At 53.6% G+C, this 18,187-nt stretch overlaps 8 protein-coding genes across 10 annotated transcripts; 5 read left to right on the forward strand and 3 right to left on the reverse strand.

The window, feature by feature from the left end:
• Window positions 1-188: 188 nt before the first annotated feature.
• On the forward strand, window positions 189-1,820 carry LDX57_009851 (cytochrome P450; the record flags this gene model as incomplete). The annotated part of the gene is made up of 2 exons (XM_046091592.1): window positions 189-584; window positions 651-1,820. 2 exons carry the CDS (start codon window positions 189-191, stop codon window positions 1,818-1,820), a joined length of 1,566 nt encoding a protein of 521 aa, XP_045947569.1.
• Window positions 1,821-2,854: 1,034 nt separating this feature from the next.
• Window positions 2,855-4,506, forward strand: egl3 (putative extracellular endoglucanase/cellulase; the record flags this gene model as incomplete). The annotated part of the gene is made up of 5 exons (XM_046091593.1): window positions 2,855-2,930; window positions 2,982-3,193; window positions 3,252-3,316; window positions 3,369-3,466; window positions 3,521-4,506. 5 exons carry the CDS (start codon window positions 2,855-2,857, stop codon window positions 4,504-4,506), a joined length of 1,437 nt encoding a protein of 478 aa, XP_045947570.1.
• Window positions 4,507-4,747: 241 nt separating this feature from the next.
• On the reverse strand, window positions 4,748-5,764 carry LDX57_009853 (NRDE family protein; the record flags this gene model as incomplete). Its single annotated transcript, XM_046091594.1, has 2 exons — window positions 4,748-5,623; window positions 5,699-5,764. 2 exons carry the CDS (start codon window positions 5,762-5,764, stop codon window positions 4,748-4,750), a joined length of 942 nt encoding a protein of 313 aa, XP_045947571.1.
• Window positions 5,765-6,422: 658 nt separating this feature from the next.
• On the forward strand, window positions 6,423-8,029 carry LDX57_009854. Of its 3 annotated transcripts, XM_046091595.1 has the most exons (6): window positions 6,423-6,692; window positions 6,751-7,246; window positions 7,305-7,414; window positions 7,478-7,625; window positions 7,682-7,761; window positions 7,816-8,029. In XM_046091595.1, exons 1-6 carry the CDS (start codon window positions 6,485-6,487, stop codon window positions 7,950-7,952), a joined length of 1,179 nt encoding a protein of 392 aa, XP_045947572.1. In that variant the 5' UTR covers window positions 6,423-6,484; the 3' UTR covers window positions 7,953-8,029. The 3 variants fall into 3 exon arrangements, with proteins under 3 accessions (XP_045947572.1, XP_045947574.1, XP_045947573.1); XM_046091596.1 differs by having other exon boundaries at window positions 6,423-7,246; XM_046091597.1 differs by having other exon boundaries at window positions 7,478-7,761.
• Window positions 8,030-8,362: 333 nt separating this feature from the next.
• Window positions 8,363-10,658, forward strand: PAP1 (polynucleotide adenylyltransferase; the record flags this gene model as incomplete). The annotated part of the gene is made up of 8 exons (XM_046091598.1): window positions 8,363-8,511; window positions 8,601-8,749; window positions 8,818-9,192; window positions 9,255-9,466; window positions 9,519-10,125; window positions 10,170-10,284; window positions 10,336-10,453; window positions 10,587-10,658. 8 exons carry the CDS (start codon window positions 8,363-8,365, stop codon window positions 10,656-10,658), a joined length of 1,797 nt encoding a protein of 598 aa, XP_045947575.1.
• Window positions 10,659-11,410: 752 nt separating this feature from the next.
• On the reverse strand, window positions 11,411-13,075 carry LDX57_009856 (uncharacterized protein; the record flags this gene model as incomplete). Its single annotated transcript, XM_046091599.1, has 3 exons — window positions 11,411-11,611; window positions 11,731-12,206; window positions 12,295-13,075. 3 exons carry the CDS (start codon window positions 13,073-13,075, stop codon window positions 11,411-11,413), a joined length of 1,458 nt encoding a protein of 485 aa, XP_045947576.1.
• Window positions 13,076-13,774: 699 nt separating this feature from the next.
• On the reverse strand, window positions 13,775-16,387 carry CDC45 (cell division control 45 family protein; the record flags this gene model as incomplete). Its single annotated transcript, XM_046091600.1, has 2 exons — window positions 13,775-15,571; window positions 15,623-16,387. The coding sequence occupies 2 exons, from the start codon at window positions 16,385-16,387 to the stop codon at window positions 13,775-13,777; spliced, it is 2,562 nt and encodes an 853-aa protein (XP_045947577.1).
• A 929-nt stretch (window positions 16,388-17,316) lies between these two features.
• LDX57_009858 (GNAT family N-acetyltransferase) lies at window positions 17,317-18,099 on the forward strand (the record flags this gene model as incomplete). The annotated part of the gene is made up of 1 exon (XM_046091601.1): window positions 17,317-18,099. One exon carries the CDS (start codon window positions 17,317-17,319, stop codon window positions 18,097-18,099), a length of 783 nt encoding a protein of 260 aa, XP_045947578.1.
• Between the last annotated feature and the right edge of the window lie 88 nt (window positions 18,100-18,187).

The raw sequence follows: 18,187 nt of genomic DNA on the forward strand, positions 1-18,187 counted from the left end.
CGTCTGGCCCCCCGGGTCATGATATATAAGTAGTTTTTCTTTTCTTTCTTATTTTCTCTGGCTCGGTCGACGGAAACTTCAAACTCGGGAAGTGATCACACGGAGTATATAAATTATCTCGATATTGCCCGAAACTCCCCCTCCCACCCTCCCTTCGACAACACCTTCTTTTCCTCGCCCATCCTAGAATGGGTCATTTTCTGACCCTCGCGGCCGTTCTGGTCGGCCTGCGCCTACTCTGGAGTATACTCAACTCGTTGCGCCATGCGCAGAATGCTCGCCAGCGGCAATGTGGCCCCGTCCCTAAATATCCTAGCGGCTGGCTGGGCTTGGGCACTTTGAGAGAGGTGATGCGAGCCGACAAAGCGAAGATGATCCCGCCGACATTCCGTGCTCGCTTCGAAACGTTGCGCAAACAAGAGAACCGGCTTGTCACGACTTTTCGACAGGTGCAACTTGGTCGCGAGAGCATCGTCACTTTCGACCCGAAGAACGTTCAGGCCGTCCTTGCCACGCAATTCAGGGATTTTGAATTAGGGGAGCCTAGACGGAATGCGCTGCACTCGTTGCTCGGATCGGGAATCGTACGTCATCCTTTCAATAGTGTGTTTGTGGTAACGCAAGGCTAATATGATCTGTCATGTGAATAGTTCACGGCCGACGGCGAAGCCTGGTCTCGTTCGCGAGGTCTTCTGCGCCCGCAGTTTACTCGTGACCAAATCAGCGATCTTGATCTGGAGGAACGCCACGTCCAAGCCGCCATGCTGGCCATCCCCATCGATGCATCAACCGGCTGGTCGAGTACCACCGATATCCAATCCATCTTCTTTCGGTTGACGATCGACTCGGCGACGGAATTCCTATTCGGCGAGAGCGTTGACAGCCAGACTGCCGTCGTGAACGGCCACATCGCCGAGGACAAATTCCCTTACTATTTCGACCGCGGCCAGTGGTACGCAGCGCAGCGTGGCCGGTTGGAAAGCTTCTACTGGATGGCCAACAACAAGGAAAGCCACTTCATAGACTCCCAGGTGCACTCCTACGTGGACCGGTTCGTGACCGCTGCCCTCGAGCAGCGCAAGAACGAGGACTCGGAGAAGTCCGCCACGGAATCGCAGCAACCCTACAACTTCTTGAACGGACTTGCTGCCGTCACCCAAGACCCCATCGAACTGCGCTCGCAGCTCCTGAACATCCTACTGGCCGGTCGCGACACCACGGCCTCGCTGCTCAGCTGGTGCATCCTACTCCTGGCCCGGCACCCGGACGTCTTCCAGAAGCTGCGCACCACCATCCTCGACACTTTCGGCACCTATGACGCCCCGCGCGACATCACCTTCGGCTCGCTCAAATCCTGCCGCTACCTGCATCAGGTCATCAACGAGGTGCTGCGTCTGTATCCCATCGTTCCTGGTAACCGGCGCGTTGCAACCCGTGATACGACGCTGCCCCGTGGCGGCGGGCCCGACGGCGAGGCGCCCGTATACATCCGCAAGGGTCAACCGGTGGTTTACCACGTCTTTGCCATGCAGCGCCGCACGGATCTCTGGGGTCCCGACGCCGACGCCTTCGACCCGGAGCGCTGGGTGGATCGCAAGGTGAACTGGGATTACCTTCCCTTCAACGGCGGGCCTCGTATTTGTATCGGACAGCAGTTTGCGTTGACGGAGACCGGCTACGTTTTGGTGCGATTGTTGCAGCGGTTCGATCAGATTGAGGACGTGAACCCGCAGCAGGAAATTCGGTACGGATTGACGCTGACCCTGGCGCCGGCCGACCCGGTGACGGTGAGACTGCACGAGGCCTCTGCGACGGCATAGATAGCTGGGGCTATGAGAGCTGGGTAAAAAGTGTATTCATATATAACAAGCACGGACATAAGAGAGAAGAACGAGGAGGACACATGGACGAGGACACGAATTTGTATATCTCATAGTTAATGCCAGTTCATAACGCTGGTTGAGAAATGCACATAAATAGTTTTCTTATGCTCTACTCCGAGTACTCCGACTAACTATTGAACAGTCTTATCAAGCCAGGATATACTTCCATTGCGTGGACGGCCTACAATTCCGCACCGTATACGGTATACCGCGATCGCAATTCATCCACAATTAATCTCTCCGCGACAACCTCCCCAAGACAAGCTTTTGACCGACTTCGCCGTCGAAAGTCGCGCTCCTTGCACCCTGAATTTCCCCCAACCGTCGGGCAAAACTAGGCAACCGGCACAACGATGGCTCCATCTCCGTTTCATCTAAAGCAGCGTGGCCCCACGCCGCACAGCAAACCGAGCAGGCTAAGCATCGGCCGGCGTTCCAGATTGTCTCTCCACCGGCAAATCCCACCGGTTCATCAATAATCAACAATCTGCTCATTTCACCGCACCGGCTGACAACGCCACGCGGTCTGGCGAAATGAAATGTCGGTCCAAATCGGTCAAGGGCCAGGGACGTTGGAAATTACACCGGAGGGGGATTAATCTATCCGGCTCTTCGGATAGGATCGTGTGCCTGGTCGGCGTATTCCTGGGACCCCGTCGCTGCCAATGGTTCCGGAGTCCGTCTTATTTGACATGAGATTGTTTGTGGGGATCAGGAGATGAATCTGGACGGTTCTGTTTGAGGGGAGAGAGGGTATATCGTCGAGCATGTATAAAGATGGGAAGTCGGACTGCGAGAGTTGGTAGCTCTTTTCTTTCTTTTTTTCTTCTATCATCACACTCAAGACTGGTTTCTTGTCATTCTTTTGATTCTTCCTTTCGTTCTTGTCACTCCTTTTGCAAGTTCATACATTCGTTTTCACCTTTCACTCCTTTCCATTCTTTTCCAATATGAGAATTACCAGCCTCATCATGGCCGCCAGTGCCGCTGGCCTGGTCAGCGCTTACCCTAAGCGTGACATCAAGAAGCGCGACGCCGGCTTCACCTGTATGTTCTCCGATCCTTTCCGCTATTTGCCTCCGTATTAACTCGAGACAGGGTTCGGTGTTAGCGAATCCGGAGCTGAGTTCGGCGAGTCCAACATCCCCGGTACCCTGGGCACCGACTACACCTGGCCCGAGACCTCCAAGATCCAGTCTCTGCGGAAGGAGGGCATGAACATCTTCCGTGTCCCGTTCCTCATGGAGCGTCTGGTTCCGAGCAAGATGACCGGAACTCCGGACTCGACCTACCTGAAGGACTTGAAGACGGTGAGTCGGTCGCATATTAAGGGTGTTATTACTATGTGTGCAGTGGCTAATGATGTAGACCGTTGCTGCCATCACCGACAGCGGTGCCTATGCGGTTCTTGATCCTCATAACTATGGAAGATAGTATGTTCTGCTCCAGTGCCCTGGATGGGCGGAATGCTAACAGGCAGTCTAGCTCCGGAAGTATCATTACCTCCACCTCGGACTTTAAAGCTTTCTGGCAGACCGTTGCCGGAGAGTTTGCCTCCAACGAGAAGGTCATCTTTGATACCAGTATGCCAACATCCTCAGTGAGCTTCAGTAGGCATGGTGCTAATGGATACCCAGACAACGAGTTCCACGACATGGATCAGGACCTCGTGCTGAGCCTCAACCAAGCCGCCATCAATGGCATCCGTGCCGCCGGTGCCAAAACCCAGTACATCTTCGTCGAGGGCAACTCGTACAGCGGCGCCTGGAAGTGGGCCTCCACCAACGACAACCTCAAGGACCTGACCGATCCCCAGGACAAGATCGTCTACGAGATGCACCAGTACCTGGACTCCGACGGATCCGGTACCTCGGAGACCTGCTCCAGCTCTACCATCGGCAAGGAGCGTCTGCAGACCGCCACCGAGTGGCTGCAATCCAACAAGAAGAAGGGTTTCCTGGGTGAGTTCGCCGGCGGTGTTAACGCCGACTGCGAGTCCGCCGTCGAGGGCCTGCTCTCCTACATGTCGGAGAACACGGACGTCTGGACCGGCGCCGAATGGTGGTCCGCCGGTCCCTGGTGGGGAAGCTACATGTACAGCCTGGAGCCCGAGACTGGCCCCGCGCATGACACCTACCTGCCCATCCTGAAGAAGTACTTCGTCAATGGCAGTGCCTCCTCGTCGGCCTCTGCCTCTGCCTCCGCTACCGCCTCTGCTTCGTCCGACGCCAGTGCCACCACCAGCGTCAGCTCCGCGCCCTCGACCACCACCGCCGCTGCCCCCGTCAAGACCACCGCTCCCGTCTCGTTCTCGGCTCCGACTGCTCAGTACAAGGCCCCTGCCCCCACGGCCTCGACCGCTCAGTCCGCTCAGTCCTCCGATGCTGCCGCCGTCCCCGTGAGCAGCGCCCCCTCCTCGTTCCAGACTCTCCCCGCCAGCACCTCTTCCGTTGTTCCCGGCAGCTGCGGCGCCGCTACCAGCAGCAGCGCTGCTCCTAGTGGCTCTGCCGGCGTGGTGGCTCACTACTACCAGTGCGGCGGTATCAACTGGACCGGCAGCACGCAGTGTGAGAGCCCTTACACCTGCGTTAAGCAGAACCCCTACTACCACCAGTGTGTTTAGATTATAGACCACGGGGAAGATTGGGGTGACTGTGCAGAGTCAGATTCAATGCAGTGTACTTTGCATCGTTAAGACGCAGGAGCGGATCAAAAGACCGTTGTATATAGTTCCGCTCTACTGATCCCTTTTATCAAGGATAACTTGATCATAGAATCCATATCATTCATAAGAAACATCACTTTCGTTGGTATCACATCCCGTAGTTCCAAAAGATAAAGGTCAGGTTATAGACAGGACAATTTCACCCCGATTTCGACACCTCGAATTCGAATGACCGATCCCCCTCCCCAGTCGGCACGGGCTTCGCATCATTGTCATATAGCGTCCGCTCGAAATACTTCACCGTGCCATCTTGCCGCACCAGGATCACCGTTTGCTTCTGCGTCCCATACGACCCGTGCAAATAACTCCGATCCAACGAGTCATCGCCACCGACCTCCGACCCCCGCGCAGCCGCCCTCGCCTCGTCCTCCTTCCTCCCCAGCAACGGAATGAAGATACTCTGCCGGAAGAACGGCAGATAATCCTCCGCCGTCGCATCCTCCCCAAGCTCCGGCAGGGTATTTTTGCTTAGCAGGTCCAAAAACCCATCGATCAATTTGTCCTCCTCCCCAGCAGCACCAGAATGCCTCCCAATAACCTCCTCCATCAACCTCTCCCCATCCAAGATCTTCGGCCACGACCGATCCTCAAACGTCGTATTACTCAGTCCCCTCGTCTCGCCCCTCCCATTCGCCACCCAACTCACGCTCTCGACATCCTCGCTCCGATTCGACACGATGGCCAACGGCTCGCCCACATACCCACACACAAGACTAAACCCACCGACATTCCTCGCCTCGGGACTATTCACCATCCCGGAGACGAAGTCGCGCGTCGGGGTCCGCTCCCCGGGAGGTAGAGTTAGCCAATTGTTCACGATCGTCCCGCGGGACTTGCTGCCTGTGGCTTCGTCGGAGGTCTTTTCGCGGTAGTTGGTTAGCACGGCGATCTTGCCGTCTGTGCTCACGCCCATCCATGTGCCGTGGGTGGCTCGTGCCAGGTCGCGGCCGCCGAGGATGTGGGTGTGTGGCGGGGGCCAGTAGTTTGCCGGGGAGGTTGGGCGGTGGAGGTATTCCTGTTTTGTTTTGTTTGGGTTAGTTGGACGGGTGATTGACGGGAGGGGGAGAGATAGGTGGATGGAGGGACATACATCTCTGTTGTTGATGACGATTAATGGGTAGGATGGATGAGCGGTGGATATTAATGCGATACACATGGTGTTTGTGTTGTGTTTTGGTGTTGGCGGTGGTTGAGAGGATCACAATAGCAGGCTCAATGGAAAGAAATTGTTCTGAGGATAAAATAGAAGTAGGTACAAGAAAGATTGAGCAATCGCTTTCGATGCCGATGACGAATGATCACGCGATCGGGCGGTATAGATGGATGGATCGATAGGTAGAGACTATAGGTAATAGATGTGCTCCGTACAGTGTAGCAGATGAAGCTATGAGGAACGAAGTTGATAGAATGCGAAAGATGACAGTGCCTCTTCAAAGAGAACGAAAACCGGATGGGATGAGTTTAAGAAGAACTTGGGCATCACATCACATGGTGGATTCGCTGTCGGCCGGTCGTTATGTCATGCGTTGGGCCACAAGGCAGTATCTCACCGCCTGGGAAGACCACGTGATGCGGGCGGTGATGGGCGGAGACGGTGCCCTAGAAGCCTGCCCTAGTTTCCTCTTTGGGATGGAGATACTGCTCGGAGAGATGCTGATGGATGATCTCTACTCCGTACAGGTTGATGCTCGGGCGGAGATCATTGATTTACTATTCATGGTCCAACCGATGGATGAAGCACTTCTTGGATCTGTCGCTTTTTTTTAAGGTTACGATCACATGAGCGGGCTGGACCAGTCCTTCTGTTCGACTAGCCTCGACTTGCGCAATCACCTGAGAGCGATCATGGAATCTTATAAATACGAGCGGGGGTTCAATGCTGCTTTCTTATCTCCCCGACATCAAGCCGCAGTCTCAGTTGTCCCATTCCAGCACTACCATGGCCCAGCCCGACTATGAGATCTTCAAGCTTGGAGACTGGGAGCTCCAAAGCGGAGAGACCATCACCGACGCGCATATCGCTTTCAAGACCTTTGGAGACCCCAAATTCCCCGCCATTGTCTATCCGACCTGGTTCTCGGGCTGTACGTTTTCTCGAGACCATCATACGAGCGAGAGAAACTAATAGGTGACACGACGCAGTGATCTCCGACAACTACTGGCTGGTGGGGGAGGACAAGACGCTGAACCCGCAGAAGTACTTTATCGTCATCCCCGCACTGTTCGGCAACGGTCAGTCCACCTCCCCCTCGAACTACCCCGGTCCCCGTCCCTTCCCGACAGTATCCTTCTACGACAACGTTCGGGCCCAGCATGCCCTAGTCACGCAGCATCTGCGCATCGGCCACCTCCGCGCCGTGATAGGATGGTCCATGGGCGCCGCCCAGAGCTACCAATGGGCTACCCAGTATCCCGACATGATGGATCTGGTGGTCCCGTTCTGCGGTTCTGCTCGCACCGCGTTACATAACCAGGTCTTCTTGGAGGGCGAGAAAACCGCTCTATTGGCGGCTAAGCATCTCTCGTCTGCTGGCTCGGGAAAGGGGCGTTTGTTGGAGGAGACCCAGACTTTGACAGCTTGGAGTGATAACGAGAGACAAATTGGATTGAAAGCATTCGCTAGGGGATATGCAGGCTGGTGAGGATTGACTTGAGCCCATCCAGAGGTCGAACATGAGAGACTAACCTCATCGCAGGGGTTTCAGTCAGACCTTTTATCGGCAAAAGCTGTACGAAACCGTATTGGGTTTCAAGGGGTTGGAGAACTTTCTACAAAACTTCTGGGAAGCTTGGGCCCTGAGTAAAGGTAGGACCTCAGCACCGCAGAAAAGACGTGATCATAGATCCTGACTGATGGAGACGTTTGCAGATCCGGAGAATCTTTTGACCATGCTGCAGACATGGCAGAATGGGGACGTATCTCGACAAGCGCCCTACAATGGTGACTTTGAAAAGGCCATGGCTTCAATCCGAGCCAAAATACTTGTCATGCCTGCAAAGACCGATCTTTATTTTCCGTGAGTCAGATCCCATCTGCGCTGCTTCATCCCTGGTAGCTAACGGGTGATGACAGTCCGGAGGACTCCGAAAATGAGGTGGCGTGCATGAAACCAGGAATCGGTACACTTCGTGTCATTCCCTCCGTTTGGGGCCGTAAGTATCATGATAGTTTTGTCAGTGAGTTTGTACTAATTGACATCATTACAGACTGGGCTGGAGGCCCCGGAGATAGCAAGGTGGACGTGAAGTGGATTGATGAGCGATTACGGGAATTCTTTGAGGCAAATGAGCTGGGCTCTTCCGTGGAGGAGATGGTACAGGCAGGCAAGGACCTGAAAACTTGAGAGCGGAAAAGTGAATTGATGTACGGAGTAATGGATGAATGAATAAGGAAGAATGAATCCATGAATGAATCGATACTGAATACTCTGGTAGAGTGAGAGAAGGGTCAGGTGACTGTGGCTGAGTCAGCCAGCCAAGACTCCGATCGGCCATCGCCAGTTATCAATCGTCCTCCACTTCACTCAAGCTCTTCGTAGCCTCTCCATCTGCTCCTTTCCTTTCTCCTGGCATTTTCTTTTCTTCTTCTTTTGTTTGACTTGTCGGGCCTTTCATTGTTCTTTGATTCTAGTTTGGTGTTTCCTTGTTGTTTCCTTTGTCACTCGTTGCCAGCTTCCCTGTCGATTTATCTAGCCGCTGCTTGCGCAACCGCATGATCCTTCCTGTAACCGATCTTCCAGCCCGACGATAGATAATGGCCGCTTCTACAGCTCGACAGTGGGGAGTCACGCCCCCCATATCTGCTGCTCTACCTACCCAAGATGAGCTCGCCGCAAATGATGATTTGATCGCAGAACTGAAGCTTCAGAACAACTTCGAAAGCCCGACGGAGACGGAACAAAGGTGAGGGCGGTTGTTGGACCTATCCCAGCCTCTTCCTCTATTCCACCCCTTTTCTTCTCCTTGCGAGCGCTAATGCACCGATAATTTAGAAAGCAAGTCCTTCAGCTCCTACAGCGGTGCGCCCTCGAATTTGTCAAGCTTGTCAGTCGCAAAAAGGGATTATCGCCTGCCGCGGTCGAGGCCGCGGGTGGAAAGATCTTCACATATGGAAGTTATCGGCTGGGCGTGTACGGACCGGGTAGGTCGCCCGCGACTCCTCAATCCGATGGCTGGGGCTGCGACGCTAACGAAGGCTTTGTGCGACAGGATCCGATATCGATACCCTTGTTCTTGGACCGAAGCACGTCGTGATCGAGGATTTCTTTGCGGACTTCCCTCCCGTTCTTGAAAGACTGGCCCCGCAAGGGGCCATCGAGAAGATAACCCCCGTGCCAGATGCCTTTGTCCCGCTCATCAAGCTAGAACTGTCCGGCATTAGTATCGATTTGATTTTCGCCCGTCTTATCGTCCCATCGATACCTCTCAACCTGGACCTGAAGAACAATGACTACCTGAGGGGCCTGGATGAGAAGGAGGTCCGATCGCTGAACGGAACCCGTGTCACAGACGAAATTCTGGAGCTGGTTCCCCAGCAGAAGACTTTCCGTTTCGCGCTACGTGCTATCAAGTTGTGGGCGCAACGTAAGCATCCTCTTGATGTTCCTCAACGACCGTGGTAGAAGCTAACGCTGCGGTATAAACAGGGCGAGCTATCTATGCCAACATTGTTGGTTTCCCCGGTGGTGTCGCTTGGGCAATGCTGGTTGCAAGAGTGTGCCAGCTCTATCCCCAAGCGACCGGCTCGGTCATTGTCGGGAAATTCTTCCGGATCATGAACAAGTGGGCCTGGCCGCAGCCCGTGCTATTGAAACCGATCGAAGATGGACCTCTCCAGATGAAAGTTTGGAACCCCAAAGTAGGACATACGCGGATACCACGACCCCAGGACTTGGATTAATTGAATGCAGATCTACCATGGCGATCGATTCCATTTGATGCCCATCATCACGCCCGCCTACCCATCCATGTGCGCGACTCACAACATCTCGTTGTCCACCAAGGCAGTCATTCTCCGCGAACTTCAGCGTGGAGGTGATATTGTCGACAAGATATTTTTGAAACAAGCAACCTGGAATGACTTGTTTACCCGGCATTCTTTTTTTACGCGCGACTACAAGTATTACCTCAGCATCACCGCATCCAGCAAAACGAAGGAAACGGAGTCCGTCTGGTCTGGTCTGGTTGAATCCAAGATTCGACATATGGTTGGAGCTCTGGACCGGAAACAAACCATCGCAGTGTCCCACCCGTTCCCCAAGGGATTTGAGAGAGTTCACATTGTTAGCAATGAACAGGAGGCGGAGGCCGTCAAGAATGGATCCACAAAGTACCAGGATAAAGGCACCAAAACAGAGACTACCGATGAAATCAAAGATCCTGCCCACCAGGTCGCCGCAGAAAATGGCCTGGAGAAGAAAGAGGTGGTCGAAACCGTCGAGAAGACGCCCGGATTTTCCTCGACCATCTACACCACGACCTATTACATTGGACTGGAGCTGAAGCCGTTGGAGCCAGGTATGTTAGTCGCCTTCCCGTCATGATTCGTCTGACTTTGGCAGGTTCGTCTCGGTCATTGGATATTTCCACCGACGCCCAGATCTTCAAATCAATGTGCACTTCGTGGCCCGGATATCAGCCCGGCATCAACGACCTGGCGATCACCCACGTCCGCAAGTAAGTTTCTCTCCTATTTATTAAGATAGGAGCATTCTAACTATCTCCCAGCTTTGACCTGCCAGATGATGTTTTCGAACCCGGGGAGACCCGACCTACCCGGCCCAAAAAGAAGGTCATCAAGAAATCCGAAGCAACCGCCCAGAAGCGCGGCATTGAACAACTAGACGTAAGTACTTGCAAGATAACCAAGAAATCACGAAGCAGCGAACCACCCCAGACGGAATTCGAAACTGCATATGCGGCGTGATACTTTTCCGAGTCCTAGGGTCTGGGTATAACTGATATCAACTATTTCACAGGATTCCTCGCAACCAGCTGCGAAGCGACAGGTCCCTGTCAACGGAGTGAACAACCAGGTCACCCCTGCCTGAGAATCGAGCTTTCGAACGAAGCTGTACCAACAAACCGTGTCGGGGCCGGTCCCCATCCTTGTCGTGAGCGGAGATGCCCGACAAACAAATACGCCGTCGAAGTCCCAGATATCTCCGACCGGACGAAAAACATGTAGTAATGATAAGAGAAAAAAAGAACAAAAAATTCCTTCCGCTGATTCTGACTGAACATACTGTTGTGATCTAGCGAACTCGCCCAATATGCGATGAAACTATACAACTATGGTCAGGACTTCAAGGTTGGTTTCTATTCCCCTCATTCTTTCTCACTTATTCTTTTTCCTCTCTTCTTATGCCGTCTTTTCGATTCTCATATGCGACCATTACATCGTTCTTTGCATTTTCTTTTAGTTTTTCTTCCCGGGACAAACGGATCTATTTAGAGGCGTCCATGATAATCGTCCAGGAGGCACATGCACCGCACCTGTGGCTCTCCCTCGTTAGTTATTCTTTTCCTTTTTTTTTTATCTCCCCCTGCTTTATCGCTTTTTTTTGCGCGGGTGGGTTTTTGGTCTACACTGTACGCAGGTGTACATATCATCTCCCCCATCTGGCTTGTCCAGTTTTTAGTCTGGTGTATGTGCCAGTTAGGATTAGTCGAATGAAGGTACTCATTTCCGTGGCCTACGGGTCACCAGAATTGATCTCACGTAAAAAACATCACATCGCATCGCTATCTATCTATCGTGGTCCACCTCCTTGAGTATACATAATGACCGTTGAAAGATACCTTAACTCCACGCCTCCACCAAATCACGTAATGTCGTCTCGCCACCTACATTTCCCGGAAACACTACGAAGGGAACCCCGCGATGGCGCGAGGTCGGCTCGTCGCATCGCCATAGAGGGACGCCGGGCGCGGCTTGTCCGACTATTAGAGCTCGTTTCACGTTTAGGCCTTTCGTGGCTGCGTCGGAGGAGGTGATTCCGCCCTAGTGATCATGCTGGTTAGTATCAAGTCCATCTGTTCAATGCAAGTAACAGCAACACCAAGAACACGGTGAAGCAATTGAAGAAGTATAAGAGGACTGAGTAGAGCCAATAGACAAACCTTCGCAATAACATATCTCGGCCTCACCTCCACCCCCCGTAACACATCCACCAACGCCTCCGCGACTTTCGAGCCCACACGCAACGACGAAAGCTCGTCCTCGCCGGTAATCAGCTTCCGACTCGTCATGACCAACGTATCTCTTCCCGCGGATAGATTTCGCTCTGTGTCGCGCACGACCTGGTTTATAATTTCTGCTGTTGCGGTACTGTTCGAAGACGTCGAAGCCGCGATTAGATCTTCGACGTTGATTTCGATGATGGCGAGATCAGAAGCACCACGTCGGTCTACCAGCTCCTTCAGTTGCGCGGTTGTCTTGGGCACGTAGGAGCCTGCGAGGATTAGGCCGCCTGTTGTGCGCGGGTTGGGGAGGTGCAGGTCTCTGGCTGAGATAGGGGGTTTGGAGCGGATGCCGAGACGGGTCGAGACGAAGGCGGCGCCTGTGCGGTAGAGATAGTGTTTTCCTTGAGCTTCGGCTTTTTTGGTTCAAGTATCCCGTTAGTTTAGGCGTGTCTTAGGGGGTAGATATGTGGGTAAGTCGAGAGGAGGAAAAGGGAGACATACCTAGTAGCAAGCCCGCCACGAAAACATGCATATCTGACTCCGCAGCAGCATTGACGACCACGACGCCTCCCTTCGGCAGGGCCATCAGTTTCCGAAACACCGCGTCTGGACCACCCGTGCGGATCTCGTCGATAGTGACAGAATGGAGCTGCTGTTTGGGGTCGAACCGTCCGGGAGCCTTTTCAAGGACATAGTCCCGTAAATTCGAGCTCTTGTAGCCGAAGGTAGCATCCTGCGCAAACTGCGTCTTACCAGCGGGAACCAAGTTCTCGCCCTCCGCGACGTAGTGCACGTCGTTGATGGTGAAGCGGCCGCCCTGGAAGAAGAAGGGCGCGAGGACCCAGGCGTCGGTTGCGCCGAAGACGGTGGTGGCGACGTCAGCCTCGAGTGGGAAGTGGCCGCGCAAGGTACTATCGCCGCGGAGGACGATGTCGACCGTCTGGTTGGTGGCTGTGGCGGCTTGAGAGACGTTCTCGCAGATGGTGCGGATCAGGACCTCGGCGTCCGCGGGGGACAGGGCGCGCGAGTTGGTGAGGATGAAGAAGCCGGCGGAGGGCTGGCGGAACTCGTCGATTAGGGTGGGGATGTCCCAGACGGTGAGGACGGAGATATCATGACATGTCTGCGTGCCAGTGGGGTCGTCGTCGAGCACGACGAGACGGTTGAGCTTGGAGTTGGAGAGGACGTGGGAGATTTGGTCCTGAGCGTCGGTGGGGTATTCGGGAGGCAGTTGAGAGAGTGTGGGTTGGCGGGGGAGAGTCGGATAATCTTGAGAAGCCATGATGTTTGTTCATAGATTCGTGTCTCTTGATGTTCAAGACAAATAGGGGAGAAGAAGAGGTTAAGTAGGAAGAGCGCGAAGAGAAGCCGAAGATGCGGGGAGCTTCGGAGAGAAAGCCGAGCCCTAAAGATCAGCCCTCTGGGGGAACAGCGAATGTATAGAATCAGTGCAAATCAAGTTCGATTATCCAATGCAAAACTCATGCTATCCACATGTCTAACAGCAAACACAATCCATGAAAGAAACACCTCAAGCGCCGTGACATGTGTGGGGAAATATAATGCAACCCGGTCATTATGGTTCAAGGTCAAGTGTGTAGATGCTGGAGCTCAGACAAATCCAAACAAAAATCAGACGAAGAAAAGGAAAGAAAAAGAGAATGACCACAGTAGATCCCAAGCTGTCGTTACGCATACCCTCCCTTTTGAGAAGCCCTCGGTGAATAACAAAAAGCAAAAGCCGGTTCCTTGCACTCCTCAAGCCTCATACCACGCATTGCTCAAGAGAATGAATAAAAATGGGGAAAGACAAAGAAAACTGGAAAGATGAACCACTTATATCCACCCACCCCTGATCAAGTCTTTTAGGGTGGGAAAAAGCAGACAAAAGAGAAAAATGATTAGACATCGTCCACGGAAACAAACGGAAAAGTATCGACGGACGTGTGTTTGTATACCTTTGCACAATCCAAAAGAAGAATCAACCCACCACGCTGCGGAAACTCAGGGCTTCGAGAAATGCGCCAAGATCCTCCTTTTGCACCTCGACCACACAGTGCTCGAAGCTATCAATCCGGACTCGAGTGTTGGTCTCCTGCACAACCTCTTGGAAGGCGATTCCAAATCGATTGCGGAGGAGATAAGAATTACTGCGGGCCTCTTGCTCGTCTTCCGACTCAGATTCGGATTCAGACGAATCCTCTTCTTCGGTTTCTTCTTCTTCGTCCTCATCCTCCTCTCGTGCGGCTTTCTCAGCTGCACGTTTCGCCCGTCGCTCTTCCTTTTCCTTCCGCTTCTTCTCTTTCTCTTCCTTCTTCTTCTTGCGCTCTTCGCGGCGTTTGTTCAAGGCAGCGTAGTCGATCACGCCGCCACCTCCACCGGTGCCCACTACGACATAAAGCCCGCGGTCTTCGTCCAGTCCGGCCAGGACGAGAGGCGTGCCGGTAGCCCTCTTCCGCCCGACTTTGACGGTATCACCTCGCTCGCGCTCCTGAACCTTGATAGCCTCGGCAATCCACAAGGCCAATTTGGTCAATGCTCCGGGGTTGGTGAAAAGTTTCACATCGGGTCCGTCTTTGACGACAGCGATGCGGAAAGCCCGCAGATGGCGGATCTGATACTTCGAGAGGAGTGACGTGCCAGTGCGCAGGATAGCCCGATGAAGATGCTGAGCTAGCGGAAGCGATTCTAGCAGAAGCGTCGGGGACTCGGACGTGAGGGAAAGGGCATCATATGCGCTCCAAAATCGGGGCAAGAGACTCGCTAGGTCTGACTCGGTCGTTCCGTCGGCATGATTGGACTCGGCTGCGCTTCGGGATCGTATGCGCTTCGAGTCCCACGATCCAGGGGCCTCCTCGGGCCCAACCTCCAGTATAGCGCTCACGATAACGCCAACATCTGTGGCAGAGAGGCAGGCCTTCCAGCCCCAGCACCGCACAAAACCCCATCCCTCCCGGGAAGCGGCATGTCCAGATGCCTCGGCAGGGACCAATCCGTTCAATCCGTACATAGGCGCATATTTGAGCAGTCGTTGTCGCAGCACCCTCTTCAATTCCATATCCATATGCGTGTAGTTCTGGTGGCACTGGCTGAGACTGATTCCCATCTTTGCTAGCAGCTTGTGGAGTCGTTTCCGGCCGTTCTCGGTCCACACATGTAGTCGTGAGGCCAGGTACGGACTGTGAAGCATACTCTCATAAAGAGACCAGTGTCTGATGAGGATGAACCGAGGCTCCGGCGATAGTCGAATGGCTTTGTCTGTCGGTGACCTGGCAGTGGTAGGGATGACGCCGTTGATCTCACCCCGTATATCGCGATCTCGTTCGTAAGGATCAGGAGGATTCAATCGGTGAACCTCATCTCGGAGTATTTGGCGGATCTGTTCACCCCTTTCTCCGCCCCAGCCGGCTAACCCCCCCGTTTCTGATGCGTTCGAGATGCCAACACCGGACATTGTACGACCACTCAGCTCCAAGCTAGAAGCGCCAATGATGGCTAGCCAAAGTAGGTCGTTGTCTTCCCGGCCTAGTTCGGATGCAAGGGAGTACACCAAAGAGGATATAGGTTCCGCGTATGACGTACCCGAGGAATAATATTCCCGCAGCACGCCCTCGTGCTTTCGCTTCATCTGGAGCAGTCGCCGCTTCAATGATCGTGCCGAAGGCTGCTTCGGCTGTTTGGGTGACGGGGATTGCGAGGTTGGAGTGACGGAGCGTGACGAGTTAGAGGAGTCGTGGCCGATCCTTCGTTTGTGGGGAGAGAAGACCATGGAGGAACCCTAGAATAGTATGATTAGCATGCCATTTTGTAGAGGTTAAATGGAACCCACCGAATTGCTCCTCCTCCGCTGTCGAGGCGGCCCATCCTCATCTTCGGACTCGTCGTCATCGTCCTCCCTTTGCCACGACTTGCGCTTTTTCGAACCCGAGCTAGACAGACGTTCGGTCTCGTCTTCACTCGCCGACTCGTCAAGATCCTCCTCGTCATCGTCCACTTCCGGCATTTCCAGCAGCGCGCAATACGCTTCCCGCTCCTTGGCCATTTCATCTTCAATATCCCCATCGTCGTAAACGACAATGCCGCCCTTCCCCGCGCGAAACGAAGGGGTGATGCGGCCTTTGTCCACACCGCGCGTATTCCGCCGCAAAGTAGCCGTATCATTCCCATTCTGTCCTCCACTGGTCTCGCCGCCGAATACATTGGCCAAGTTCCACGGCCGTCGCGCGTCAAACACCCACACCTCTACCCCTCCCATATCTTCGACCTCATCCTCGGGGTTCCCGAGACACAAGATCTCACTGAGGTCTACCAGACCTCCAGCACCAAGGCAGATCACCACGCCGCCGCTCCCACCGTGAGTGGTCTGCATGGGTTTGACCAGCTCCTCCCCCGCGCGGGCGAGATCTCCATATCCGGCTACTGGCTGGATCTTATGCGGGATATAGTCGCGTTTGAGAAGGGCCGTGAGGATGCGACAGGCGCAGAGGGCGTCTGGTTCGAGGGCCACGAGAATCAGAACGGGTGGCGACAGTGGATGGTGCGATTGGAGAAGTTGGAGGTAGAGATGCGATATTAGCTGGCGCGGTAGATACATGGCCGGCCAACGCAGGGATGAAGGCAGAAAGGGCGAACAAAACGGAGAGGGACCGAGGAGATAACTAGATTTTCGAATGATAGCAAACAAATCAGACAAGGCAAGCCCTCCGCGAGGCCCTACTCCGCAGCGTAAAAACAAAGCAAGCCCGCGATGATCGAGTCGGTGATGGTGGAGAGAGAGCAAAAGTAACCAATTCCGTCGCGCTTCCCCGACGCGTCCAGGCACGTGCGGAGTCCCGTGCCAAGCCTCGAATCATCCACTCGCGATTACTCGTCTTTTTGCTTTTTGCTTGCAAAACTCCTCGCGATCTGTTCGATGGAGATTTTTGAAGATTTGCAGATACCAAATAGGGATTATCTGAGGTCTCTGCGCGGCGACATGTTCTGCAGAACCTTTTGTGACAGGTCCTGTCGATGTGGAGCCTCTCACAGCCTGTCGCGAACCAGACTTCATTTCGTCGGACACTCTAAGATTGAGTATAACTACTACTAAATCTACATCAATGTCCGAAATTGTTAGAGAGAAGATAAATTTTTATGATATCACAAAGCCTGTCAAATTACTGAAATTATAGGCCTATCGCAGCAGTCGTCAGTTCACGGAACCCCCACAGACAGCGAACATATCTCTCGGCGAAAAGATGTTAATTAGCGGTTAAAAAGGGCAACATCCTATAGTTGTCTCCTGCTAATCTCCAATACAACAGAACTAGACTAGTAGCTCTTAGTCTACGCCCTTTCAACAACACAGCCAAAATGGCCCAGTCCTGCTCGTCGGAACACGGAACATGGACTAACTATAAAGGCCCATATGTCGCCATGACTCACACCTGTGGATATTGCACTTAACGGTGAAAATATCAACAGAACCCTCTTTTCATTCTTGAATTCTCTCAAAACACGAAAGATTGATACAAACATCTAACGATGGCCCCTCCTCCACCCCCAACAACAACCCCCTATACAATCAAAATCTACACATCCTCCCAACTCAGCCAGCAACCGGCCCTAGTGGACGAGCTCAGTGAACTCATCAACGAAAGCTTCCTGGTCCAGGCAAGTCACCCACTGGGCCGGACCGGCCTCCGCCTGGAGCAGCCGGGTCAATTGATCGACGAACTAGGCCCGTCAAGTCTAACGGCTGTGTACTTTCATCACCCCGGCAATGCAGACGAAACTACCACCGATGCAACGAGGACACCAGGACAGGCGATCGGCACGGCCAGTATCAAGGCCTGGGAGGGTGGTAAAATCTGGAACCCTGTTCGACACAGTACCGAGTCGGATCTAGATCCGAGCGCAGATGATGAGCTATCCGTTGACGGGGACTTCGAGGCCGCGATTGTTGCTGTGAAGCCAAGCGATGAGTTTAGAGGGAGAGGGATTGCGGATAAACTGGTGGACGCTTGTGAGCAGGCCATTCTTCAGAAGTGGATTGCTGGAGAGTACTTGTCACTTCAGCCAGAAGCAGGATCGGCAATTGCGGAGAAAACCTCACCCCCCAGGCCGATCAAGATCATGGTCAAGGTAGTCAAAGAGATCACTGCCTCGTATTGGGCAAAGAAGGGATTCGTCACTGTGGTGGAGAAGCGGTATGGACCGGGGACTTGGGGTATAGAGAAGGAATTCACCATCAGCGCAATGGTCAGGGAACTACCTGTGGCTATGGCTATACACAAGGAAGAACCTAGAGATTCAGATCTAGCCTGAATCGCGCACCAGCCCAACCTTATATTGTTGGTCTATTGTCTATCAATTGATTGTTTAGCCTATTAGTGCATTGTGGAAATTTCTAAGG

The sequence above is a fragment of the Aspergillus melleus genome, assembly GCF_016097325.1.
Source record: "Aspergillus melleus strain CBS 546.65 chromosome Unknown contig6, whole genome shotgun sequence".
Classification (NCBI taxonomy): Eukaryota; Fungi; Ascomycota; class Eurotiomycetes; order Eurotiales; family Aspergillaceae; genus Aspergillus; species Aspergillus melleus.